The 27,844-nt window shown below is 41.4% G+C and overlaps 1 protein-coding gene across 1 annotated transcript; it reads left to right on the top strand.

The window, feature by feature from the left end:
• The first annotated feature begins 178 nt into the window (after positions 1–178).
• On the top strand, positions 179–27,708 carry LOC115437502 (laminin subunit gamma-2-like). Its single transcript, XM_030160701.1, has 21 exons — positions 179–366; positions 1,874–2,050; positions 2,385–2,502; positions 2,872–2,981; positions 3,167–3,298; positions 3,707–3,896; positions 6,476–6,588; positions 7,169–7,561; positions 8,281–8,514; positions 11,311–11,447; positions 14,424–14,583; positions 14,748–14,953; positions 16,050–16,129; positions 19,270–19,407; positions 20,621–20,765; positions 20,892–21,041; positions 23,271–23,385; positions 24,353–24,549; positions 26,057–26,215; positions 26,367–26,466; positions 27,072–27,708. The coding sequence occupies exons 1-21, from the start codon at positions 291–293 to the stop codon at positions 27,323–27,325; spliced, it is 3,384 nt and encodes a 1,127-aa protein (XP_030016561.1). The 5' UTR covers positions 179–290; the 3' UTR covers positions 27,326–27,708.
• Positions 27,709–27,844: the final 136 nt, after the last annotated feature.

Raw genomic sequence — 27,844 nt, forward strand, 5'->3', positions numbered from 1 at the left:
TCAGACTCTTCTTCTTCTTCTTCTTCTCAGATTCAAACGTCCTTTGTATGATCAGACTGAATGTTGTGGACAACGCCCCGGCCTGTCCTCCTCCTCCTCCTCCTCCTTCTCCCTCCTCCTCCTCTTCCTCATCGTCTGACGGCTGCTGCTGTTGTGATTCACATGTGAGTCAGTGCAGAATGTGGACAGGATGTGTCCAGACCTGCAGATCCACAGCCATTAAAAGCCTCGGCTCTGATCACATCTGCACTTTAGTTCACGCATCTGGACTTTTATGACATTCATCAAACATGAGGACCTTCTGGATGTCAGTGTGCGGCATTTTGGTGGCAGTTTGTGGCGTCCAGGCCACCTACACCTCCTACTGTGAGTGACTTCTTCTCCTTCATCTTCTTCTCACTCATCATCTTCTTCTCCTTCTTCCTCTTCTTCTTCTTTTTCTACTACTTCTCCTTCTTCTTCTTGGACCTTTTCCTGCCTGTTGATGGGTCTCGTTCCAGGAGTGGCTTCAGCCTCATACAGACCGTTAACATGAATATGGAGCTCATGTTAATGTTTCAGACAGTTTTAGAGGAATTATATGTGTGTTTCCACCATGTTCATACCAAACGTTTAAAGGTGCTGGAGACTTTCGTGACCAATTTTTCATCAAATCTGTCCATCCTCAGTCATATCCTCAGTATCATTTGTCCGTTAGTCTTTCTGTCATTACTCACCTGAACCTCTTCCCTCATGGTGAACAGTTTCTTAGTTCCATCCACCAGAAACAAACCATGTGTTTACAAACAGAGCCAGGAGGGAACTCGGGCATCTGAGGAATTTTGTGGTGACGTGCATTGTGGGAAGCGAAGGTTCGCACAGCCGCCTGACAGCAGCAGCTAGAACAGATACGACATGGAAACGGCAGGAGCTCCCTTCCTTCTATGCATATTCCTCCAGCCGTTTCCGCGTTTCAGATGTTTCCATGTTTTTGTTTCATCCATATACCATATGGTTGTGCTGCCGCTGTCAGGTGGCTGCACGAAGCTCCGTTTCCCACAATGCACGTCGCAACAAAATTCCTCAGATGCCCAGTTCCCTCCTGGTTCTGTTTGTAAACACACGTTTTGTTACTGGTGGATGGAACTAAGAAACTGTTCACCATGAGGAAGAGATTCAGGTGAGTAATGACAGAGAGACTTACGGATTCATGATACTGAGATTTGACTGTGGATGGACAGATCTGAGGAAAAACTGGTGATGAAAGTCTCCAGCACCTTTAAGGCTTTAACTGGTTTTACATGTTTGTTTCTCAAACTTAAACTAAATAAATAAAACCACAGTCATGTTGCTCCAGTGTCTGAGTAAAGTTTAAACATTTAAACAATAAGAGTAACGACAAAAAGACATAAAAATGTAACAGAAAAGCAGTAAAAAGTAACAAGATAAAAAAGACAAAAAAGCAACAAAAAAGCAGTGAAAAAGTAAGAAGATAAAAAAAGATGTAAAAAAAAGTAACAAAAAAGTTAAAAAAAAGTTACAAAAGAGAAAAGCTGCAAAAAAGATGGCAAAATGTAAAAAAGTAACAAGATTCAAACTTCTTTTCTCAAAATAAAAAATTCAACTGGATCCATAATAATAATAATGATGATAATAATAATAATAATAATAATAATAATAATAATAATAATAATAATAATAATAATAATAATAATAACAGGTTTTATTGTTTTCTTTTTACTGGTTGAGTTCAAGGTAGTGACTGAAAGTAAAAGGTCACGGATACAGGAAGTAGAAACAGTAGACAAATAAGTCCTGTCCTCTGTCCTCTGTTCTGATTGGTCCTGTCCTCTGTTCTGATTGGTCCTGTCCTCTGTTCTGATTGGTCCTTCAGCCACACTGCGCTGCGACTGTAACGGCAGGTCTCGTTACTGTCTTCGGGACGCCTGGGGTCTGCGCTGCGTCGACTGCCAGGGACACACCGAAGGACGCCGCTGCGAACGCTGCAAGGACGGCTTCCACCAGCAGGGGGCGGAGCCAGGCTGCACGCCCTGTCGCTGCAACACTTCAGGTAACGAACCGCAGACGCCTGTTCACATGACCATGAAAGTTTGACAACTGTTAGAATCAGATCATTGTAATAATCACATGTGATGCGTTCACTGTCACTTTGGAAATAGGAGAATCCATAAACCCTGGTTTAGTTGTTTCAGTCCATTATCCGATTTATTTCAGAGTTCGTACATACATAGCAACGTAGAATCCGACTTCTGTTCTTGTTGTCTACATCACTTCTGTTTTCTGTCATTTTTTTTCCCACGTTTAGATGTAACAGAACTAAATAAATCTGAATAACGGGTTTGAAGATATCGCAGTATTGGATTTAAACTGTGATCTGTCCGCAGGTTCAGTCAGCGCCACATGTGACAGCAGGGGGCGCTGCAGCTGTAAAGACGGCGTCACCGGAGAAAAGTGCGACCGCTGTCCCGATGGACCGATGGGACCCGACGGATGCACACGAAGGTGAAGCACAAGACAGAATAATGTCGCAGTTACAGCCTCAGCAGTTGGCAGAATCTGACTTTTCTCCTGTTCCTTCAGTTGACTTCGTTCATATTAGTTTAATCGACAGTCAGTAAGAATCATTTATATCAGCGATAAAAGTGGCAACACAGAGAAACAGACAAAAACACGGAAACAAGGAAACAACATACAACTAGAAGAGACCGACAGAATAGATGAAAATGACACGATGAGATGAAAATGATGTAAAAGTCGCAATTAGAAGAACATGACATAAGAAACAAAATGAGATGAAAACAACTTAAACGTCACAGGAAGGAGAAAACGGCATCAAATTCACACCAAACGTTTGCTTCTTTCTGTTCACAGGCGGCAGCTCAGAGAGGATTCTGGGAGTTGTTTCTGTTACGGTCACAGCAGCCGCTGTCGGGCAGAGTCCGGCTTCTCCGTCTACAACATCACCTCCACCTTCAGTGATGGTAACCTTTCACAGTAAAAGCCTCCTGACGTTCTGTTTTTCACAGTAAACGCGTCTGATGTTCTTTTTTTTTTTTTTTTTTTTTTTTTTACAGTAAAAGCGTCTGATGTTGTTTTTCATAGTAAAAGTATCTGACGTTGTGTTTTTCACAGTAAAAGCATCTGATGGTGTGTTCTCTGCTTCCAGGGCTGGATGACTGGAAGGTGGCGACGCTTCAGGGTGTTACCCCTGACAACGTCCACTTCCGCTGGTCACCGAAACACCAAGACCTGGAGGTGATCTCCTCCAACAGCCTCCCCATTTACCTGTATGCCCCAGGTGAGCACAAGCCCCGCCTCCTCCACCTGATTAGGATTATTACTCCTTTTCTCATTGGTTTCTTTCTTCTCCTCTTTCCTTTCTTTCCTTTCCTGTTTCCTCTCCTCTTTCCTTTCTTTCCTTTCCTGTTTCCTCTCCTCTTTCCTTTCTTTCCTTTCCTGTTTCCTCTTCTCTTTCCTTTCTTTCCTTTCCTGTTTCCTCTCCTCTTTCCTTTCTTTCCTTTCCTGTTTCCTCTCCTCTTTCCTTTCTTTCCTTTCCTGTTTCCTCTCCTCTTTCCTTTCTTTCCTTTCCTGTTTCCTCTCCTCTTTCCTTTCTTTCCTTTCCTGTTTCCTCTTCTCTTTCCTTTCCTTTGCCCTCTGTTGCGTCCTTTCCTGACCAGGCGTCCTCTCTCTCTCTCTTCTCCTCCAGATCGTTACCTGGGGAACCAGTTGCTAAGTTACGGACAGAACCTGTCCTTCTGGCTGCGTCTGGACCGCGGCGTCCGTCACCCGTCCGTCTATGATGTCATCCTGGAGGGGCAGGGTCTGCAGGTTTCGGCCTCGCTGGGTGACCTTCGCTCCATCGTTCCCTGCGGTCAGAAACTCCGCTACAGTTTCAGGTGAGGCCAAACCCCGCCACCCACGTTCAACTCCGCCCACACTGAGCGCTCCGGTCCGTCACAGATGAAGAATCCCGCTGCTGCGTCAGAACAAGTAGAAACAAAGTCTGTGAGTGGAATCTGCAGCCCAGCGTTGGGTTCTGCCATGCCCACAGACACTGACTGACACTCAAAGGAACATCTGAGCACCGACACCGTCCAAACAGCGGATCACACACCCATGAAAAATGGAGATGAGCCCCAGATAATTACACATACAGTTCATTCACAATTCACAAATGGACCTCAGTCTGTGGACCCATTGAATTAGGTGTTTCTGTTCTAACAGGGGTCTGGGATCCAAAACAATAAGGACTAATGTCAGAATGGAGTTTGATATTATGGGATAGATATCCTATTGATTATTAATATTGATGTTTGTGTGTCTGACCCTCCTGAACAGGACATCTGACAGCTGGAGACAGGATGTGTCCACATATTTATGTCCACATAGTTTAGAAACATGATCAGATGTGATGACAGTAGATGGAAATTATCATGTACAGTCAGAGCAGGAAAAATATGACAGACATTTAGAGGAAGAACATTTAAAGCTGCAGGAGACTTTCGTGACCAATTTTTTTATCAGATCTGTCCATCCTCAGTCATATCCTCAGTATCATGAATCTGTACGTCTGTCTGTCATTACTCACCTGAATCTCTTCCCTCACGGTGAACAGTTTCTTAGTTCCATCCACCAGAAACAAACCATATGTTTACAAACAAAGCCGGGAGGGAACTGGGCATCTGAGGAATTTTGTTGCGACGTGCATTGTGGGAAATGCCGGTTCGCTCTGCTGTCTGACAGCAGCAGCTGCTACAGAAACGAGGTGGAAGCGGCAGGAGCTCCCTTCCCCCAGTGCTTGTTCCTCCAGCTGTTTCCGCGTTTCAGCCGTTTCCACATCGTGTTTTTTTCATCCATATAATATCATATGGTTGCACTGCCGCTGTCAGGCGGCGGTGCGAGCCTTTGCTTCCCACAATGTATGTCGCGACAAAATTCCTCAGATGTCCCAGTTCCCTCCCGGCTTTGTTTGTAAACATATGGTTTGTTTGTGGTGGATGGAACTAAGAAACTGTTCACCATGAGGAAGAGATTCAGGTGAGTCATGACAGACAGACTTACAGATTCATGATACTGAGGATATGACTGAGGATGGACATATATGATGAAAAGTTGGTCATGAAAGTTTCCCGCACCTTTAAAATCCATCAGGTCGTATTAGCACCACATAGGAAAAACAAAAACACTTATCACTATGAGAATAATGTCGTAATATTATGAGAATAAAGTCATAGTTTAAAAAAACCCTCATAATTTAACAAAAATAATGCCATACTTCACGGGCGCTGCTACCAGTTATAGGCCCCATGAAAGTGTAAACGTTGTGGACCCTACAGAAATGGACTATGTTCTCAATTTGTCAGACCGGGGTGGGGGGTTGGGGTGGGGTCCACAAACAACGTCACTTACAATAGCATGAAAACGAAACTTAAACTTAACATGCTTTAAACCAGGGGTGTCCAACCCCCATGTTTTAGATTTTTCCCTCTTCCAGTCCACCTGACAGTTATTATCAGGCTTCAGGCCAGCAGGCATTATAATATTTTTCCACCTGTTTTTAAATTACAACTTCATTTTTTTTTGTAATATCATGACTCTTTCTGTATTTGACTTTATTCTCATAAAAATACAGGTTTTATCTCGATATTTTACGATTTTATTCTCGTAGTGACCAGTGTTTTTATTTTCTTATGTGGCCCTAATACGCCGCTGTATAAATCAGTCATAGACTTAAAAAAAAATAAGAATAAATAAATAAATCAATGTTGATGTAAATTCAGTCCAAACCATCTGTGAGTCATTTTAGAAACAAAGACAATAATTGAACCCAAACGAACCAATGCACTGATATTTATCCCATAATATAAAACTATATTCTGATATTAGTCGTTATAGTTTTGGATCCCAGACCCCTGTTAGAAAAGAAACACCTGGATTCCACAGGTCCACACACTTTAGTTCATACTTATGATCTGAGGAGAATGACATGTAAAATACCTGAACTACCAGATTAGTGAGAGGGAATTAAATGCACAGTTCAGCATTTCCACATTAAAATCTAAAAAAAAGTCTAAAAACCATGAGTTCAGTTGTAGATTGAGTTGACTTGAGTTTATTCACAGTTCCATCCTGTTTGATTCTGTCTTAATGTTAATATTTAATAAATTAACAGGTTATTTTACTGATTTACTGAGTGACTGAGGTCAGTCATGCACATGTTTAGGGCTTTTAATGTCATATGTAATAAGGGCGTTAACCTGAAAATACAAGCCGTGCGTGGACGAAGTCATACAAATGGAAAATCAACCATAAAACTGGATCTGACCAATCCCACTGAAGTCCTGAACAGAAGGGGAGGGGGGGGTGACCTTTGGTCCTTGTGTGAGTCTGGTGCCAGAGTCTTTGTAATGGGTTTTTTTCAGTCTAATAATCTGATTGGCTGTTGTAAAGGGGTGTGTTTGTGTCGGACCTACAGACTGGATGAACGGCCCGGCAGCAGATGGAGGCCTCATCTGTCCCCCTTCCAGTTCCAGACACTGCTCCAAAACCTCAGTGCCATCAAGATCCGAGCCACCTTTGGAGAAAACAGTGAGTTTTCATTATTCCTCCACAGTGTCCATGTGTGGGTCGGAGTTCAAATCCCATTAATGTGTCAACCTTTACCTGCAGTCAGGGCTCAGGGGTTAAAGGGTTAATATGTCAACCTTTACCTGCAGTCAGGGCTCAGGGGTTAAAGGGTTAATATGTGAACCTTTACCTGCAGTCAGGACTCAGGGGTTAAAGGGTTAATATGTCAACCTTTACCTGCAGTCAGGACTCAGGGGTTAAAGGGTTAATATGTCAACCTTTACCTGCAGTCAGGACTCAGGGGTTAAAGGGTTAATATGTCAACCTTTACCTGCAGTCAGGACTCAGGGGTTAAAGGGTTAATATGTCAACCTTTACCTGCAGTCAGGACTCAGGGGTTAAAGGGTTAATATGTCAACCTTTACCTGCAGTCAGGACTCAGGGGTTAAAGGGTTAAATAAAACCACTGAACCAACGCTGAGTCCTGTTGTGTTGGACTCAGTCGGCTGTAAACTCAAACTTCACCACTAGATGTCACTAATTTACACACTGACTCTTAACCTGAAGTCATCGTGGTTTCGTGTCTCCGTTGTCTCCACAGGTCGTGGTTACCTGGATGACGTGCAGCTAGCATCAGCTCGCCGTGGGCGTGGCATCCCGGCTCACTGGGTGCAGACCTGCGCGTGTCCACCAGGATACGAAGGCGACTTCTGCGAGCGCTGCTCGGTGGGTTTCCGGCGCAGTCGGCCGGCAGACGGGCCGTTCAGTCCGTGCGAGGCCTGCGGCTGCAGAGGCGGCGGCTGCGACCCGTTCACCGGGGACTGTTACTCTGCCGACGAGACGTCCCCAGAACCCAGCTGCTCCGATGGCTTTTACCGTGACCCGCTACCGCCCCGGGCCTGCGTGAAGTGTCCCTGTCCAGACGGGAGGTCCTGCTCGCTGCCCGCCGGGTCCTTCCAGCCCCAGTGTGACCGCTGCCCCACGGGAACCACCGGTATGTCCATGGGATCCACATTAACAGTCGATTCAAATGAGTCTGAAAATGTAGCCGCAAGTGGCAACGAATGGGTCCGAGCAGCGGAACCATCGAAGAACATGAGTGTGTAAACTCTCCACAGGTACAGGGACCAGGACACGGAACCAGAATGAAGGTGCACAAAACAATCTGACCAATATCTAAGCATTTTCTGTCATAAACCACACCCACATTAACCCTTACAGACCCAAACGTCCACCTTTAACCCTTAAAGACCCAAACATCCAAAGTCAGAGTTTCAAGACTAAAGTCAGAATTCTGAAATTAAACTTACAATTCTGACTTTTTTCTCAGAACAATAATAAAAAAAAAAAATTATATATTGGACCTTAATTACATTTTTTTCCCAGTGGCACTAATCTTATTCCATAGATCTGTACACTACTGAACATGTGTAAAGGATAAACTGAGGCAGATTATTGGTCAAATTACACTTTTACTTTTTCGCTCTTAAACCATGAAATAAATGCGGGTCATTGTTTCTGGGTTTATTGTGTTATGATGTGACTTTAGTTCATTTTGCTCTGAATGTGGAACCTTATACTGTGAGCTCGTCGTTCCTGCTGTAGATGATTTGAATCTATTGTCTGTCTGTGGAAAAGTGGTGACCTTTGACCTGTAGATCAGCTAGTGCTGAGGGGGTTGTGACGTGGTCCGTGTCCCCGTTTCGCCCTCAGGTCCTCAGTGCGACGTCTGTCTGGAGGGCTTTTACCGTGAACCAGTGCGAGGCGACGGCTTTCCACAGCCCTGCGCACGCTGCCAGTGTAACGGACACATCGACGTCAACGTGGCGGGAAGCTGCGACCGCCGCGACGGCCGATGTCTGCGGTGTCTGAACAACACCAGGGGGCGGAGCTGCGAGGACTGTCTGCCCGGGTTCTACCACCGTCGAGCTGGAGATGCCTGCAAACGTAGGTCAACGTCAAAGGCATGCTAGCGCACATCGGAAAAATAAAACACACGGAGTCATGACCAGAATAAAGTCGTAGTTGAAAAAAACTCATAAATTAACAAAAATAATGTTGTACTTTTATTCAATTAAGTCTTCATATTTTGAAAATAAACTGACAATAATGTGATAAAAAAAGTCATAATTTAAAAATTAAGTAAGTTAAGTAATTCGCTCCAAAGCCATTCGGTTCTTTACAGTAAAGTAAACCCAAACGTGTAAACACGCTAACTAATGCTAACGTGTTGATGGTAGGTTAACAGGCTCGTATTTGGCCGTGCTAGTGCAACACCGGAAAAATGAAAACACAGTTACTACAAGAATAAGGTCAGAATATTTTGGGAATAAAGCCATAATATTAAGAGGATAAAGCCATAGTTTAAAAAAAACAAAAGTCACAACTCAACGAAAATGTCATTCTTTAATGGGATTAAAGTTGTCAAATTTTGAAAATAAATTTGCGATAGTGTGATAAAAAGTAATAATTAAAAAATTGTAAGCCTCAAATAAGTTAAGTAATTCACTCCAAATCTGTTCAGTTCTTCTGACGAAACAAACCCAAACGTGCAAACTCACTAACACTAATGTGTTGATGGTGGGCGGGGCTAATAGTCTAAGTATTTGGTGGGCGGGGCTAATAGGCTCAGTATTTGGTGGGTGGGGCTAATAGGCTCAGTATTTGGGGCTAATAGGCTCAGTATTTGGTGGGCGGGGCTAATAGGCTCAGTATTTGGTGGGCGGGGCTAATAGGCTCAGTATTTGGCCTTTGTGCATAAACCCTGAATGAAAGTAGAACCTCACAGAATGTTCCAAGTTCTACATTACGACTTTATTCTTGTAAATTATGATATTTTTCCTGCCTGATTTTAAATTACGATGTTATTCTCATAATATTATGGCTTAAAGATTCCTTTTCTTTTTTGTTGGACAGATTTTAAAAAAGTAGATTTTTTACCTTTCCATGTAAACACACGTAGCCTTCGTCTGAAGGGTCATGTGATGTTACTGGGACAGGTCTTATCACTGTCTGATCCGTTAATAGATTTTTTTTGCAAACATCATTTCTTCAGTTTTCTACGGAAGAGTATTAGGGCTACTGGAAAAACAAAAATTTTAATTAAAGTCCAATATATTTTTATCTCCACCAGGAGGTATTGTGATCACTTTGCTTTGTGTGTTTATTAGCAGAGGGGGCAGATCTGTCTTGGCGGAGGTCTTATTATTATGAGAAAAAAGGCAGAATTCTGACTTTTTTTCTCAGCATAACTATAATTTAAAAAAATAATTCATTGGACCTTAATTTTTGTTTTTCCAGTGGTCCTAATCCTCTTCTATAGTTTTCTGTTCTAATGTGCATCTAAATTAAGTATAGGAAATAAAATAAAGGAAAATACTAAATACAGAGGATAATGTTAGAATAAATGATGATAAAACATTTAAAAAAGGTGAAATAGAGAGAAACATTCACTGAGGAACTGTCATAAATGAGCCCTGGGTGTGTATGGGTTAAAGACCCTACAGACCCCACAGAACCTACAGACCCTACAGACCCTACAGACCCCACAGACCCCACAGAACCTACAGACCCCACAGACCCTACAGACCCCACAGACCCCACAGACCCTTCAGAACCCACAGACCCTACAGACCCCACAGACCCCACAGACCCCACAGACCCTACAGACCCCACAGAACCTACAGACCCCACAGACCCTACAGAACCTACAGACCCTACAGACCCCACAGACCCTACAGACCCCACAGACCCCACAGAACCTACAGACCCCACAGACCCCACAGACCCTACAGAACCTACAGACCCTACAGACCCCACAGACCCTACAGACCCTACAGAACCTACAGACCCTACAGACCCCACAGACCCTACAGACCCCACAGAACCTACAGACCCCACAGACCCTACAGACCCCACAGACCCTTCAGAACCCACAGACCCTACAGACCCCACAGACCCTACAGACCCCACAGAACCTACAGACCCCACAGACCCTTCAGAACCCACAGACCCTACAGACCCCACAGACCCTACAGACCCCACAGACCCTACAGACCCTACAGACCCCACAGAACCTACAGACCCCACAGACCCTTCAGAACCCACAGACCCTACAGACCCCACAGAACCTACAGACCCCACAGACCCTACAGACCCTACAGACCCCACAGACCCTACAGACCCCACAGACCCTTCAGAACCCACAGAACCTACAGAACCCACAGACCCTACAGACCCCACAGACCCCACAGACCCTTCAGAACCCACAGACCCTACAGACCCCACAGAACCTACAGACCCTACAGACCCCACAGACCCCACAGAACCTACAGACCCCACAGACCCTTCAGAACCCACAGACCCTACAGACCCTACAGACCCCACAGACCCTACAGACCCCACAGAACCTACAGACCCCACAGACCCTTCAGAACCCACAGACCCTACAGACCCCACAGAACCTACAGACCCCACAGACCCTACAGACCCCACAGACCCTTCAGAACCCACAAAACCTACAGAACCCACAAAACCAACAGAACCCACAGACCCTACAGAACCCACAGAACCCACAGACCCTTCAGAACCCACAGAACCCACAGACCCTACAGAACCCACAGAACCCACAGACCCTACAGAACCCACAGACCCTACAGAACCCACAGACCCTACAGAACCCACAGAACCCACAGAACCCACAGAACCCACCCCCATCCTAACACATGTTCTCTGTGCTTCCAGCCTGTGACTGTGACGGTCCTGGTTCTGAGTCAGATCAGTGTGATGGCTCTGGACGCTGTCGGTGTAAACCGGGCTTCAAGGGTCAGAGATGTGAACGGTCCGACTGTCCCGCCTGCTTCGACCCCATCAAAGACAAGGTACACGCCCCTTTGACAGCTGGATCAGACCTGTTGGGTTGAACCCCTTTAAGACCCAAATGTCCATCTTTAACCAGAACCACCTACTGATGGAACTGTTCAATACCTGTGGATCCACTGACCAACTGGCCCACCGAAGGGTCCATTCTGGCCCATGGAATGAATTTCCAAAATGCAAAAATTAATTTGCAATTAAATGCAAAAATTTAACAATCAAGGATGATTTTAGTTTAGGTTCCACACAGGACAAAATGATTTCTAAGAAAGTGAAAAAAGCCTTAGTTCTAGAACACTTGTCTTGTTTTTCATCTAAATATGGGAAAAACATTTTTACATAACAAAAATATTCTTATAAAATAAATGAATAAACTTTTTCTTAATAAGATTTTCCAGCTATTATCAAGGTGATTTTATTTCTTGCCCTCAGCACTGTTGGCTAAAATTCTAGGATTTTTGTCGAGTTTTAAGGCACATATTGGTTTTTATAGCTGATAGTTTTTTACTTGATTTAAGAATTCTAGACAAGAATGTTTTTTCTGACTCCTTTGGCAGAATTTTTTGCTCAATATAAGACAATTTGATCAGATTTAGGAATATTAGGCTGATTTCTAGCTGGGCATTTTTTATATGATCTAAAGTAAAATAATAGCATAAAAACCTATAAATAATGAAAAACTAGTCCAGCTGAAACCTGGGCAAAATGAGAAACTGTTCTTATTTTAGTACCAAACTCTAAATTTTTAACAATATTAAACCTGTTACCAGATGTGTGTAACACAAATGTACAAATGATAATTGGACATAATTTTCTTACAAAATATAATTTTTTTCAGGTTATTCACATTTTTTTGTGAAAGCATAGTTTGTAAATGTAAATATTTTCACAATTTAATGTTTTTTATTGCACCAAAACAAAGAGAAAAAGTTGTCATCATTTATAGGTTATTCATTATATTTTATTATTAACTGGTGTAAAATACAGTTCTTCATCTTTTCATGGTCATCAGATTTGACCCATTTGGAGGTTCAGAGGCTCCGTAGTTACCGTGGAAACACCGTCATCTTTTCCAACATTGATTCACCAGTAAAACCCATGGAGTTGGATCAATAACAGTGGATAGACACAGTGGGATTATGTATATTATGTAATAAAAAAAAAGGAACAAAAACTAGTAAAAAAATTGTTTATAAAAAATAATGGGGAAAAATATGAAAATTGATAAAAGAAGAAAATAAGCAACCAAATAAACAAATATGGTCAAAGTGATCAATAAAAGGAGCAAAAATATATAATAAATCAACAAAATAATAAGTAAAATAAACCACAAACTGAACAAAATTGGAAAAAAGGGGAAACAAAAATGGACATAAAGTAACAAGTAAAATGAATAAAAATAAGTAAGAAAATAACGAAAACAAAATAATCAATAATATAGAGCAAATAAGCAAGAAAATGAACACAAAATTAACAAAAAATAATAAGCAAAAATGAAAAAAAAAAGCCCCAAACTGAATGAAGCTGAAGGAAAACTAATAAACCCATGGAGTTGGATCAATGCCAGTGGATGGACACGCTGGGTTTAAGTTCAGTTAATGACAGATTTAACTGAAAAAGACACTGTTTATTTAGTTTGATCTGTTTCTGATATAATAACCTTTGAATTTCCATGGAGCTTTGATTAACATTTACATCAGAATAGAATAGCCTTTCATGTCATTGCCCAGAAGTTACAACGGAATTGTGGCGTGTCAGGGGTATCCAAACCCGGTCCTCGAGGGTCAGGTTGGGACACCCCTGATCTACATGATCAGTGAATTAAATATAAGAAAAATAACTGATTTTGCAGAAGATAAAATGATATATGACTTTGGAAAATATAAATGTAGAGAAGTCAGTGAACAAACAGCTGTAGGTTTTAAAGGGATCCCCAGGGGTAAGTGTTATTCTACACTAACGTTCAACAAGTGAACATGTAAAAACAGTCACATCCTGTACATTTATGCTCATGAACCATTCAACACAAGGAAAATTCAGCCAATATGTCGGTAGCATTTATACGTTAAACTACAGGTCGATTTAAAGCTGCACTGTAAGACTGGGCAGTTGAGTTCACTTAAAAAGTCTTAGATAACTCGTTGCCTTAAAAAAATGTAGGTAATGAATAATGAAAACTTGAGTGCATTAAACTTAAATGCTTGATTTGAATGGAATTGCTATTTTAAGTACAACACACTAAATGCTTAAGTTAATTAAACTTAAAATTTGTTGTAGTGTCCATTGCTTTGTATAATCATTATTAGACTTAATATCATCAGTTCTTTGGACTCAATTCCAAGTTGATTTAAATTAAAATCTTCTGCAATATTTGCTTTGTATAATTGTTAAACTTAATATATTGTAGCGTGGATGGAAGTCAGCTCAGTGCCATTTTTCCAGTGCAGACAGTGCTTTTAATTTAGTGAGGCATAAAGACTTCCAATGTACAAGACCAATCCTAGATGAACAATGAATCCATAGTTCGTCCTGTGGCTCTGACTCATGGTGCAGCTCTACAAAAGTACAAAAACAAACACAAAAAGGCCAATAAACACTGACATACACACATTCAGTCCAAATGAACACTAACAGCACAACCCCACTGAACCCCTGCACAGAAAAAGAACACATTTACAACAGGCCCAATACCCACAATGCAGTGCACAGATAAAAAGGTGTGGTCATGACTAAAACTGAGTGATTTAAATCCATTCAACTTAAACTTTTTCAAACTTTCGATTATGTCTACAAATTAGTAAAATATACTGAACTGATAGCAATGGAATAAAACAGAAATCATTTAAGTACATTGGAATTAAAGCCTTTTAGTGAATACAAAGTCCAGGCTTACAGTGTGCGTTCATTCAACATCCAGAGCTCTACTTACTTCATGAATGGGATGTGGTGTTATGGGAGTAAACAGGCCGTTTGTGTGACAGGTGGAGGTGTACGCCACCAGGGTCCAGGATCTGGAGACTCAGCTGTCCCACATGGAAGGAGGAGGTTCAAGCCCATCCAACAGCAGGGCCCTGGAGGAGGAGCTAAGAGCAGCCCAGGAGCTGGTGGAGGAGCTGAAGGAGACCGCCGAGCAGATAGGAGGTGAGGAGAGAAGATAGAGGAGAGGAGGAAGAGAGGAGAGAGGATGTAGAGAGGAGGAGGAAAGAGGAGAGGAGGGAGGAGAGAGGAAAGCAGAGGAGGAGGAGGAGAGAGTAGGAGGAGAAGCTAATGTGTGAGCCCCTGTCCTGTGGTGTCCTGTCCCACAGACCTGGAGAGGACGCTGCAGACTCGTCTGTCGTCCATCAGCCGTGGACAACTGTCTGAGGAACAGGACATCCAGAAGATCGCAGACACTGCAGATGACATCCAGCAGAGGCAGCAGACGTACAGGAGGACGGCAGGACGGGTGGAGACACTGATCAAAGACATGAGACACAAACTGGACCAGGCCAAAAGCAACCTGAGAGCAGCAGTAAGAGTTGAACTAGAATAATAATAATACATTTTATTTGTAATGCACTTTACATTTTTATCTAAAAACCTCAAAGTGCTACAGGCAGGGCAAAATAAATATGATTAAAACAGAAGTTAGAAAATAAACATAGAAAGCAAATAAGACCAATAAAAACAGTACAATAAAGACAGTTCAAACAGGTGAAGCATGCACGGATGTGGGGAGATTATGGATATGCTTTCCTGAAGAGAAAGGTCTGGGAGGGCGTTCCCATAGGTCCAGCAGGAGGGGGACACCCTGGGGGGGGGGGGGGCACCCTGACACTGGTGTTTGGACAGACCCTGACCTGGCTTCTGTGCCTCTGGTATACGTTGGAGCTGGTTCCACTTCCCTGGAATGATGAGCCCCATGAATTTGTCATGTTTAACACCCCCCCCCCCCCCCCCCCCCCAGATAAGCCGACACATCAGCCCCTTTTCCACTTGTGTTCTGGAATATTCCCCCTTTCTTCTGTTCTGTCGTCTGTGTAAATGAAACAGTGGATCATGTGGTTCCTCCTCTCTTCCACCTCTGTTGGTAGGAACAGAGCTCATAAAGGTGGAACCAGGATTCAGGAACGCTATGGTTGGTATTTCTAGGTTCATGTGTAATGACTATAACCTTTGAATATTATGTGAAAATACAGAATACAACTTACTCTGCCCACACAGTTTCTTTATTACACCAATGACATATTTAGTTTACATTAATAATTCCAGTTCTCACTGATACTTACAATTACAAAATAGAAGTTGTGACAGTTAACCTAATAAATATTACCCCACTAAAAAAATCACTTTTTTTTCAGTGTAGTAATAAGAAGTTTACTTCATCCCATCTGCTATACTCATCTGAATAATCCATTTAGACACTGAACTTAATCTCTTGTCCCTGAAGGTTTATTTGGCTCCAACAGACACATTTGAACAAACATGTGGGACCAAAGTCAGACGCTGCTTTACTGATGTTTGAGGGTTTTCATGGTTGTTCAGGTTCTACACATTTTTATGACGTAGTTTCAGCTTCACATTCAAACCCAGATACTGACGTTGTTTCTGGCTCCTCCCTCTTTCAGGACATTCCTGTAGGAGATGCTCCACCGGGTCCAAACGTCCTCTGGTCTCTGGCCCAAACGGCTCAGAGTCTGGCCCAAAGGTGAGTCCCACAGTGGGGGGGGGGTGGCAAACATACAGCCCGTGGGCCAAAAACTGGCCACCAAAGGGTCTGATCCGGTCCATAAAAAACAAACATCCCACTGAAGGTATTAACAGTAAAGGACGTTGAACTAGTTTAGTTCAGGTTCCACATTCAGACCAATAGGATCTACAGTCAAATAAGAACACAATCACTTATAAATAAGGACCAATACAAAAAAATAATAAGAAATAAATAATGACATTACACTATGAAAATATTTAAATTTACAAACTATCCTTTAACAATAAACTGTGAATAACATGAACAAGTACGAACAACCAGAAATGTCTAAAGAAAATTAAATTTTGATCAATATTCTGCCTGTTATTAAATGTTTGTGTACTATAGAGGGTCTGCACGTGACGTCACCACTAGTGGAAGTCACCACAGTTCCGCCCACTGAGTGACAGAAAGAGGGAGATGAGTGACAGCGCTGGCTTCAATACTGTCTAAACTGAAGAACAATATTAAATAAAAAATGGGGAAGAGCTGTTGTATGATTGACTGTAGAAACAGGTTCTTAAAGCAGTGGGAGTTATCGTTTTACAGACACCGAAAGACAAAGAAAAGAGAAGTAGATGGATCCACAAATCCAGGAACCCAAACCTAGATCTGTGGGTCCTGTTTGGTGTCAGCTAACATTCATTTATGCTGAATTTTTGGGTCAAATCAGACCTGAAATGACGTATTCTTCTGGCTAACGGTACTTCTTAGTGCAGCTCTTGGTTTCATGATCAGATCTTTCATGGTTTTTGTCTCATTTTGTGATTGTGAACCTTGTGCTCCTACATGATTAGTAAACTAACTGAAACTGAGGCTAACCCAGTTTTCAAATACGGGGGAACTGGAGAATAAAGCTACGACGGAGTATTAGGACCACAGAAGAAAAGAAAAACACTGTCACTACGAGTATAAAGTCATAAAATATTGGTATAAAACCTGTAATTTTATGAGAATAAATTTGAATACAAAAGAATCACAATGTTATGAGAACAAAGTCATAGTTATAAAAAAAACCTCATAATTTAACAAAAATTTCATTCGTTTATGAGATCAAAGTTGTCATATTCCGACAATAAAGCCATAATATTACCAGAATAATGTGTTAATTTAAAAACAGGTGGTATAAATCTCCTAATTTCCCAAAATCCAGTGGTGCCCTGCTGGTCCACAGCAGTAGTATCTGTGTTGGATAAAGGACTGGATCTGAACTAGACTCAGTAAATCTGCTCAGTCCCAGTAGATCATGCATATATTCACTGGGGTCAGTCCACGGTCTACTGTAAATGCACTTTGGATCAGCTGGTTCTGGGCCCTAGTTTTGGACCCTGGCTGTCAGTCCTGATGAAACCATGTATATTTGTTTCAGTTAAAAATAGCGCTGATCCCCTCCCCCCTGGATCAGGTCTGGATCCTCCATTTGTGTCCACGTCAGTGTTCATGGACCACTTGTTCTTTGGTAGCTCGTACAGATCCATGTCCAGTCCAACTGTCCTTCATTTAAGTTCAGATTTCACATTTTCCCGCTCTGGCTGTGTTTACTGCTATACTCCGTCATGTTGAGCAGGTTGGTTTTTGCCACTCAGTCTGACTTAGAGGGGTGTGGCCTGGGGGGGAAGTGACGTATGTGCATACCCTCTATTGTGTCATGTTCAAGTGGAAGCATAATATTGTTAAAATTGCACTTATTTTTCTTGAGAAATTTCTCTTTTTTCCATTTTTTGTGAGAGGATAGTTTGTAACTGTAAATACTGTATGTTCGTAATTGAATGTTATTTTTGACACTAAATCAAAGACGCTGTCATTATTTATGGGTTACAGATACAGTCGGCAATGACGTCACAGCTGGGGGTGGGGAAATCCGAGGGGGGAAAAGGGCTTGATTTGATTTGATGTTTGGAGTACATTTCAGAACAGGCACTTATTTTTCCACAGTCAGTGAAGTACTTTAATCCGTACTTCTACTTTTACCAGACTTTTGTACACAAGTATCTGTACTTCTACTTAGGTACCGAATGTGTACTTTTGTACATGTTACAAGGAAATCTACACAAATTGCAAATGTCAAACAAACTTCACTATCATTTAAACAGTTAATCTAATATTCCTGACAGTCTAGGATTGTTTGGAAATGGTTCACATCCATTAAACTGATCTGAAATGAAGTGTTGACTGAAGACATACACAGGTTTTGTTGTTGAGTCCATAATCTGACAAACTTGGCCTCTCTTCTGATAGTTTGAAGCCATTTTGTCCTCCTTTGTGGTTCCATTTTATTATTTGGTAAAATGTTAAACTTTAATTGGTGATTTTTTTGGGTTCATTTGCGGAGCCAAAGGGCACTAGGGCTGTGTATTGGCAAGAGTCTGGAGATACGATAAAAACACAATACTAGGATCATGATTCGATATAGCACGATACTGTTAAAAAGGCAATATTTTGTTTGTTTCTTGTTTTTTAAAGATTATTTCCTGGAAGAATTGAATTACACCAGAAATATGTACAAATACTAAACACATTTTTATTTGATCAGAACAGGATCTAATGCTATATCACAAAATGTTTCTAATTCTCCTAGTTTCCAAAGGAACTAACATCTACCTCTCAGACAGTAAAAAGTGCTTTAGGATGCTTCAAATAACCATTATTTAATAAAACAGTGTTAAATAATAATAAATAAGATATAAACAATAAAGAAAAACAAAAAACAAAAATGAACCTCCACAATATCTGCATTTGAATAAATACCTAAAAATATCGATACAGTACTTTTTAATATCGATACAGTACTGTGAAATGAAATATTGCGATATACTGCAGAACTGATATTTTCTAACACCTCTAAAGGGCACACAGCGACTCTGTGGCATTATGGGTAATGGCAGAGACGGGTTTGTTTTCCCCCTTGGCTCTAACCGGATGAGATGTTTGTGGGGGTTCCCGTTGTTGCCGTCTGTATCTGTGGTGTTCCTCTTGTACTGGTCTGACCCACTTGAGCCCAAATGGGTGTGAATGTGGACCCTGGACTCACCAGAGTCAGACGTCCCTGCCGTGCAGATGGACGCTGTGATGTGTGATGTGTCCTGTCCGTCCTGCAGACATCAGGCCAAGGCGGAGGCTGTGGAGCGAACGGCCGACGAAGCTCTGAACGCCTCGGACAAAAGCCTGGCTCTGGTCCGAACCCTGATGAACACAGAGAAGGAAGTGACCGAGCTGACGGGAGACCTGAAGACGGCGTGAGTACCGACTGTTGATCTGAGACCAGGCAGTCAGGGACAGGGGCGTCCAAACAGCAGTAACCATGGCAACCAACACCACCCACCCACAACCGTGGGTAGTGGAGTAGACGAGTCGAGACGAGATTAGACTAGACGGGACTAGATTAGAGTAGACGGGATTAGACTAGATGAGACAAGCCTAGATTAGAGTAGACGGGATTAGACTAGACTAGATTAGACTAGACAAGACTAGATTAGACTAAATTATATTAGACTAGACGAGATTAGACTAGATTATTAGAAACTAGAAACTAGATTATATTAGACTAGATTATATTAGACTAGACAGGACTAGACTAGATTATATCAGACTAAACTAGATTTTATTAGATTAGGCTAGACTACACCATATTAGACTAGACTAGATTAGACTAGACTAGACGAAACTACATCATATTAGACTAGATTAGACTAGACAGGACTAGATTAGACTAGATTATATCAGACTAGACTAGATTCTATTAGATTAGACTAGACTACACTATATTAGACTAGACTAGATTAGACAAGACTAGACGAAACTAGATTAGATTAGATTAGACTACACAGGACTAGATTAGACTAGACGAAACTAGATTAAATTAGACTAGATTATATCAGAACAGACTAGATTCTATTAGGTTAGACTAGACTAGACTACACTATGTTAGACTAGACTAGATAGGACACGACAATATTATATTAGACTAGACTAGATTAGACTAGATTATATTAGACTGGACTAGATTAGATTACACTAGATTATATTAGACTGGACTAGATTATATTACACGAGATTATATTAGACTAGACTATAGTACATTATATTAGACTAGACTAGATTAGACTAGACAATATTATATTAGACTAAACTAGATTAGACTCGACTAGAATAGATTAGACTAGATTATATTAGATAGATTGTATTACATTATATTAGACTAAACCACATTAGATTAGACTAGATTAAAAAGAACAAAATAACAAAATCTACATGTGCAAAAACATGCATATCTACAAAATAAATACAATGTGTAAAAGTCTATTGTTGACGGCGTACTATATATAAGTAATAGAAGTACGTAAGTAATAATAATAATAATAATAATAATAATAATAATAATAATAATAATAATAATAATAATAATAAGTAGTTGGAGCTCCTGCAGACTGATGGTGGTTGCATGTGCAGGTATGATCAGACTTCGGCCCATGTGAAGACATTGGAGAACCAGGCGACACGTCTGAGCACCGAGGCCAAAGACCAGAGCAAAAGGGCCGATGGTCTGCTGAAGGACATATCCGACATGGAGCAAAACATCCCATCATCCCTGAAGGTAAGTCCCCAGGTCGGCCCCGTTTGACCTTTTGCTCTTCCTGTTGCTTTGTGACCTTCTCGGCTTGGTGTGACCAAACACTTTGTTCACTTAACACTGCTTGATCTGTGTTCCCATCATGCTCAGGGGGACGTGGACGCCATGGCTGCCCAGCTCCGGGGTCTGACGGAGGCGGTGGATGGGAACCTCATGAGCTTGGAGACGCTGCAGGACGCTGTGCAGGACCAAAAAACCACCACTGAGGACCTGCTGACCAAAGGCAAAGGTGCACAGAAGGTACTGAAGGATCATGAGAGTTCAACCCATGTTTAAACTGTCCTCTTGAAATCTGTGAAAAACAAACTGGAAACAAACACATATGTGAGTATGATGTTGATGGTGACTGCAGTGAACGTGTATGTGTCAGTGAAGCTGCAGGAAGTCCATCATAAACAGACGTCACACTCATCAGTATATATGACATGATTCTATCAGAGTTATGACTATTATTACTGACATCACCTTATAGAACTTATCCTGTCATCGTTAGGGCTGTAAAAAAATATCAGTTCTGCAATATATTGTGATATTTCACTTCGCAATATTGTATCGATATTAAAAAGTACTGTATCCGTATTTTTAGGTATTTATTCAAATGCAGATATTGTGGAGGTTCATTTAAGTTTTTTTGTTTCTATTTTATTTATTATTATTTAACACTCTTTTATTAAATAATATTAGTTCCTTTCTTGGTATTGCACAAAAATAATGTTCTGATGTTAGTTATGAATTCATAAAATATGATCATTTGAACAGGATCTTAAACTGTAATGTCTGTAAAACAGAATTTCAGTTTGAACACAGGAACATTTTGTGATATAACATTAGATCCTGTTGGGATCAAATAAAAATGTGTTTAGTATTTGTGCAGATTTCTGCTGTAATTCAATTCTTCTAGGAAATATTCTTTTAAAAAAGAAACAAAACCAATAAAAAAAAATTGCCTTTTTAACAGTATCATGATATATCGTGATATATTGTATCATGATCCTAGTATTGTGATTTGTATTGTATCTCCAGATTCTTGCCAATACACAGCCCTAGTTATCGTTACACTATGAAGACATACATACACATACATATGTACATGCATTTGTATATAAATATATATACATACACACACAAATATATACATACACATATGTATGTGGATATATATATACATGCTGTGTGTGTGTGTGTATATATATATATATATATTTTTTTTTTTTTATGAAAGGGAAGTGGACTGTGTGTGTGTGTGTGTATATATATATATATATATATATATATATATATATATATATATATATATATCATACTTCTGTATTTTTGCTCAGTTAACAGACTAGTGAAAATGGTAAATGGATAGGATCAGTATTTGGGCAGATATTATTCATTTTGAAAACAAAAGCCTTATAATCACGTTGCTATGTCCAGAATCACATGAACACTTTGGCGGTGACTGCTGGACAAATGTGGTACAGCATGCATGAATACACAACAAATGGCTATGCTGGGGGACTGGGATGTTGGCCCTAAGGGTCTGGATGTGGATTTTAAGAACACCCCCCTTTTCACACCCCACCCCTGGTACTGACGATGATGCTAATGTGGACAAAGGATCAATAGAATTCTATCTAATCTAATTTGATCTAATCTAATATGTTCTAATATAATCTAATCTAATCTGTTCTAATCTATTCTAATCTAATGTAATCTAATCTAATCCGATCTGTTCTAATCTAATGTAATCTAATCTAATCTGTTCTAATATATTCTAATCTAATCTAATGTAATGTAATCTAATCCGATCTGTTCTAATCTAATGTAATCTAATCTGTTCTAATATATTCTAATCTGGTTTTATCTAATGTAATCTAATCTGATCTGTTCTAATCTATTCTAATCTATTGTAATCTCATCTAATATGATATGTTCTAATCTAATATAATATGATCATTTCTAACCTGATATTATCTAATCTAATCTGTTCTAATCTAACCTAATCTGTTCTAATCTATTCTTACCTGTTCTAATCTAATACAATCTAATCTAATCTGTTCTAATCTAATCTAATCTAATCTGTTCTAATCTATTGTAACCTGTTCTAATCTAATATAGTCCAATCTAATCTGATTTGTTCTAATATAATCTGTTCTAATCTAATGTAATGTAATCTAATCTGTTCTAATATAATGTAGTCTAATCTAATCTAATCTAATATTATCTAATCTGATCTGTTCTAATCTAATGTAATCTAATCTAACCTAATCTGTTCTTATCCAATCTAATCTAACCTAACCTGATTTGATCTAATCTAATCTAACCAATGAACACATAGGATACTTCATTACCCAGACTCCTTCAGATGAAGAAACATCTGCTGATGAAACTGACCTGAACTAGAGGAACCTGTTGGAGACGTGTCAGTGCTGGACATCAATCACACACTGGACAATCTTTGTCTTTGATTTCCTGATGCAGGAGTTGGACAGACTTGTGGACAGAGTGAACGCTGCTAAAACCCAGACTGAGGACGCACTGAAACGCATCAACGGCAGCACTGATGATCTGGACAACATCCTGGACACGCTGGAAGGTATGGAGGACAGGAGGGGGAGGGGTTTGGAACAGTCTGCACCTGTAGAGGTTGTGTTCAGACTAGGATTATTTTATCAGAAACAGAGGAAAGTGAATAAACACTGTCTTTTTCAGTTCCATCTGTCCTTAACTGAACATAACCCTAGTATGTCCATCCACTGGCATTGATCCAACTGCATGGGTTTATTAGTTTTTATTAAATTTTATTCAGTTTATGACTTATTTTGTTCATGTTACTTATTATTGTTGATTTCTTATTCATTTTTGTTCATTTTATTGATAACGTAGACTGTTTCTGTTTATCTTATTGCTTATTTTATTCTTTTTGCTTAATTTTGGTTCATTTTTGCTTTTTTTATGTTATTTTGGATTTTGTAAAGTTTTAACTCATTTTTGTGCATTTTATATAACATTTAATATATGTAAACCCAGTTGTCCCAACTCCATGGGTTTGACTAGTGAATCAATGTTGTAGAAGATGGCGGTGTTTCCACGGTAACTACGGAGCCTCTGAACATCCAAATATGGTCATATCTGATGACCATGAAAAGATGATGAACTGTATTTTACACAAATTATTGACATGGATTGATAGGATTAGTGGATCAACAGGAATTAAACAGTTTAGATCAGTAGATGGTTTCGGTTAAAGGTGGAATTTTTGGTCTTTAAGGATTAAAGGTGGACGTTTGGGTCTGTAAGGCTTAAAGGTGGATGGTAACTGGACTGCACTTCTACAGTTCTTTTCCACACCTTCATGGTGCCCAAAGCTCTTTCCATGATGTTCGTGTTTGAGTCTTTAAGAGTTAAACACAAACACTCCGACCACAGACGTCTCACAATTACAAAGAATCCATTGTTTTCTAACGAATTCAAACCCACGTCAATAAAACCTGGAACATACTTTCATGTTCTTGATGTCAAAGGGAAACCATGGCATTTACACTTCCTCCTCTTTCTCGCAGTGTTCGACCAGCAGATCAACAGCAGCAGAGCTCTGGCTGACGCTGCCATCCGACGTCTTCCCGTTATTAACGCAACCATCCAACAAGTGCACACAAACAACGCTAAAACATCGTCCATCCTTGAGGACGTGGCCAGAGAATATGTCAAAGCTGAGGGAACCATCGGCCAACTGAAGGAGGCACTGAACCATCTGGAGGTAAGAGCTGAGAAGACAGCACATCCTGAGTAAAGCTGGAGGTAGTGCAGCTCCACCCAAAGCACCTGAAGGATCAGATGAACCTCCAAACATCTGCAGCTCAGACGGTCACCTGGCATCTGAACTGAGCTGAACCTGAAGTTTCACTGGGGTTCAAGTAACATTTGAACATCCACTCATTTTAAGGAAACCTAAGCAGTGGTGGATCCAGAAAAAAATCAAAAAAGGGGGGGGGGGGGGCAAAATTAACATTATAAAAACTTCAAATCACATAAAACTGCATATTTTTATTCTCATCCACAAATAAATTGAATCCAGTTGAACGTCACTAATGTGACCAGTTTATGAACGAAAGCACAGAGTTGGTTTAATAAGGTTGGACTCAGTTCTGACACTGAATTCCATTCCATTCAAATCATTGAACTTTAGACCCAACAGGATCCAGTCCAGGTCTAGGCCTAAGTTTGATCCCTGTGTGTGTTCAAACATATGCAGTTCTTCTGCCCGTTGGTTTTTCATACAGACCCAGATGCTGTTGAACAGACAGGTGTCTGTTCAGGATTAGACTGTAGTTTAGACTGAACTCCCTTTAACATGTAGACTCTGGTTATAAATAGACCAGCAGACCCCCCCCCAAATAAAAGAGATGGGAGAGACTTGAGGTGCATACATTTGCAGTTTAAAGTACATGTGGTCCAATAGTTTAGTACATAACACTACAGTCTATGACAGTGTTTATCAAAGAGGGTGGCTCTGCCCCCCAGGGGGTGTTGGGACACTGCTGGGGGACAGTGGAACGATAAAGTTTGGGGGGGGGGGGGGGGGGCTGAGACCGAAATGGGGGGCGTTCATCTGTATAAGTATCAATATCAAGCAGTATGTTATGTCCCCCCTATAATAAGGTCCGTGGCAGCACCCTCCCCAGGTAGCCAACTTGTTATGGACTGGGGGGGGCCGCAGGAGACTCAGTGATGACGAAAGGGGGTGTTTGTTTTTAGATGGGTAAACGGGGGCGTGGCGCCGAGAGCAGCGGTAGGTAAATCCACCTTAGCTAAGCCATAGGTCGAGTTCCAGCAGAAGATGTTTAAGGACAAACATCATGTATTAAACTGGGTTTGAGAGGGAACAGGTGGCTGAAAAGGGAGACAGGTGGCTGAAACGGGAAACAGGTGGCTGAAACGGGAAACAGGTGGCTGAAACGGGAAACAGGTGGCTGAAACAGGGAACAGGTGAGGTGGCTGAAATAGGGAACAAGTGGCTGAAACAGGGAACAGGTGGCTGAAACAGGATGCAGGTGGCTGAATCAGGGAACAGGTGGCTGAAACAGGATGCAGGTGGCTGAAACAGGGTGAATCAGTTTAAACAACTGAAATGGAACCCAAAGCCTGAGCCCGGAACAGCACCAAATGTCAAAAAGGGATCAAGTATGAAGTGACCGACTGTCACATACTGATGACATCACACTGTAACTGCCAACTGTACTGACTGAGGTGGGCTTTGTCTCCAGGGAAACATGGACTCTTTAGCGCCTCACGCTGGTCTGTTGAATGAAGCCACCAATCTGAACCAGGAGAGTCAACGGCTCAGAACAGAAGCAGCCGCTTCAGCGTCAGACCTGAAGTCACATGTGGACCAGGCCAAGGAGGAGGAGGCCCAGGCCCAGGAGGTAAAGACTCCCTGGAAGCATGTGATTGGACGTTAGCCCTCGTCTGTGTCGGTGCTTTGTGGAGGTCGTCTGGGGTCACCGTGGTAACCACGACAGCATCTCTAGATGACGACTGGTCTCAGATGAGTAACGATGGGTTTCCTCTCAACAGGCCGCTGTCGGAGCTGCTGCAGCTTTGGATAATGCCGAGGACACGAGGGAGGCCGTGGGAAGAACCCTACAGGACGTCAGCCACCTGCTGGCAAACATGAGTAAGTACAGGCCGAACACCGCCGCTGGCTGTTCAGTCTGTAGTTCAGCCTACATGCCTACAGGACCGCAGTCAACATGTTGATCTTAGTGATTTGTTGTTGATGTAGCATAGCTAACATAGCCTGACACCTCTATTAGCTAGACAATAACCTAGAACAATTTCCCGACTTTCCAAAACGGAGTCATAACTTCCAAACTGGTAGACTAAGGCTCATATGATATTTTTCCCGAAGTGCACATTAACGCAGCTTTCATTAAAAAATTAGAAGTACATGCTACATGTCCAAAAGTGTCAGAAAACCCAGATATTTCCACTGTGTCTGCTGTTCCTACTGTACAAACATTCACAGCAGCAAAGACACAAGAAACTCCATATCTGCAAACAAATGCAAAGTGTCAGTAATGTGAATGATTCCTCCTGTGTCTGCTGTTTCCTCCTCCTCTTCCTCATCTTCCTCCTCCTTTTTCTCCTCCTCCTCTTCTTCCTATTCCACCTCTTCCTCCTCCTCTTCCACCTTCACCTCTTCCTCCTCTTCCACCTCCGCCTCTTCCTCCTCCTCCTCTTCCACCTCCACCTCTTCCTCCTCCTCCTCTTCCTCCTCAGACCGGTCAGGCGTGGTGGACCATCGTCGTCTGAAGGAGTTGGAGGAGTCGGTGGTGGAGGCTCAGAAGGAGGTGGAGCGTCGCCTCCGGCCTCGGCTGACCCTCATGGAGGAGCAGGAGACCGCCCAGCGCCGCCGCCTCGCCGCCATCAACCAGGACATGGATGCCATCCTGAGAGACATTGCCAACCTGGAGGACATCCTGAAGGCCGTCCCACCGGGATGCTTCAACAGCCCGCCCATTGAGGAGGCCTGATGTCATTGGACAGAACAGAGGACCAACAGCACAGTGGGCGGGGCTTAGTACAGGTCATGAAAGAAAAGATATATTCAATGGCACAAGTACAATAATGTTCAACAAACGTATCGACGCCATGGAATGACACGTTTTGACAAGTTGCACTTCAAAGATTTTATACTGAATTTGTCCAAATGATTCCAGTAAATAAGTAACTTTGGGTTTTTCACAAATTTTACACAATAGTAGAAAGTACTAAATATTTAAAGCAGTGGGATGAATCCATAAAGACCCAGAGCTGCTTTTATGTTAGTTCACAAATGACTTTTTTCTCTATTTTTAACCCTTCATAACTAATTTATCACCATTTATTCTAATATTATCCTCTGTATTTGACATTTTTCAGTCTAAATCCTGTATTATTTTATTTAACTCTCTGATCATGTGGATGTTTGTTAAACCTCAGAGTAAATTCAAAGGTTATTTCATCAGAAACAGATCCAACTGATTAAACAGTGTCTTTTTTTAGTCCAATCT

This window comes from Sphaeramia orbicularis, chromosome 17, assembly GCF_902148855.1.
Source record: "Sphaeramia orbicularis chromosome 17, fSphaOr1.1, whole genome shotgun sequence".
Lineage (NCBI taxonomy): Eukaryota > Metazoa > Chordata > Actinopteri > Kurtiformes > Apogonidae > Sphaeramia > Sphaeramia orbicularis.

What these genes read in the sequence shown, in the direction of transcription:
- LOC115437502 (XM_030160701.1), top strand. Translation starts at nt 291, where the DNA reads ATGAGGACCTTCTGGATGTCAGTGTGCGGCATTTTGGTGGCAGTTTGT. An exon ending in TCGACCCCATCAAAGACAAG is followed by an intron (nt 11,448 to 14,423) that starts GTACACGCCCCT and finishes TTTGTGTGACAG; the next exon opens with GTGGAGGTGTACGCCACCAG. An exon ending in ACATCCCATCATCCCTGAAG is followed by an intron (nt 20,766 to 20,891) that starts GTAAGTCCCCAG and finishes CATCATGCTCAG; the next exon opens with GGGGACGTGGACGCCATGGC.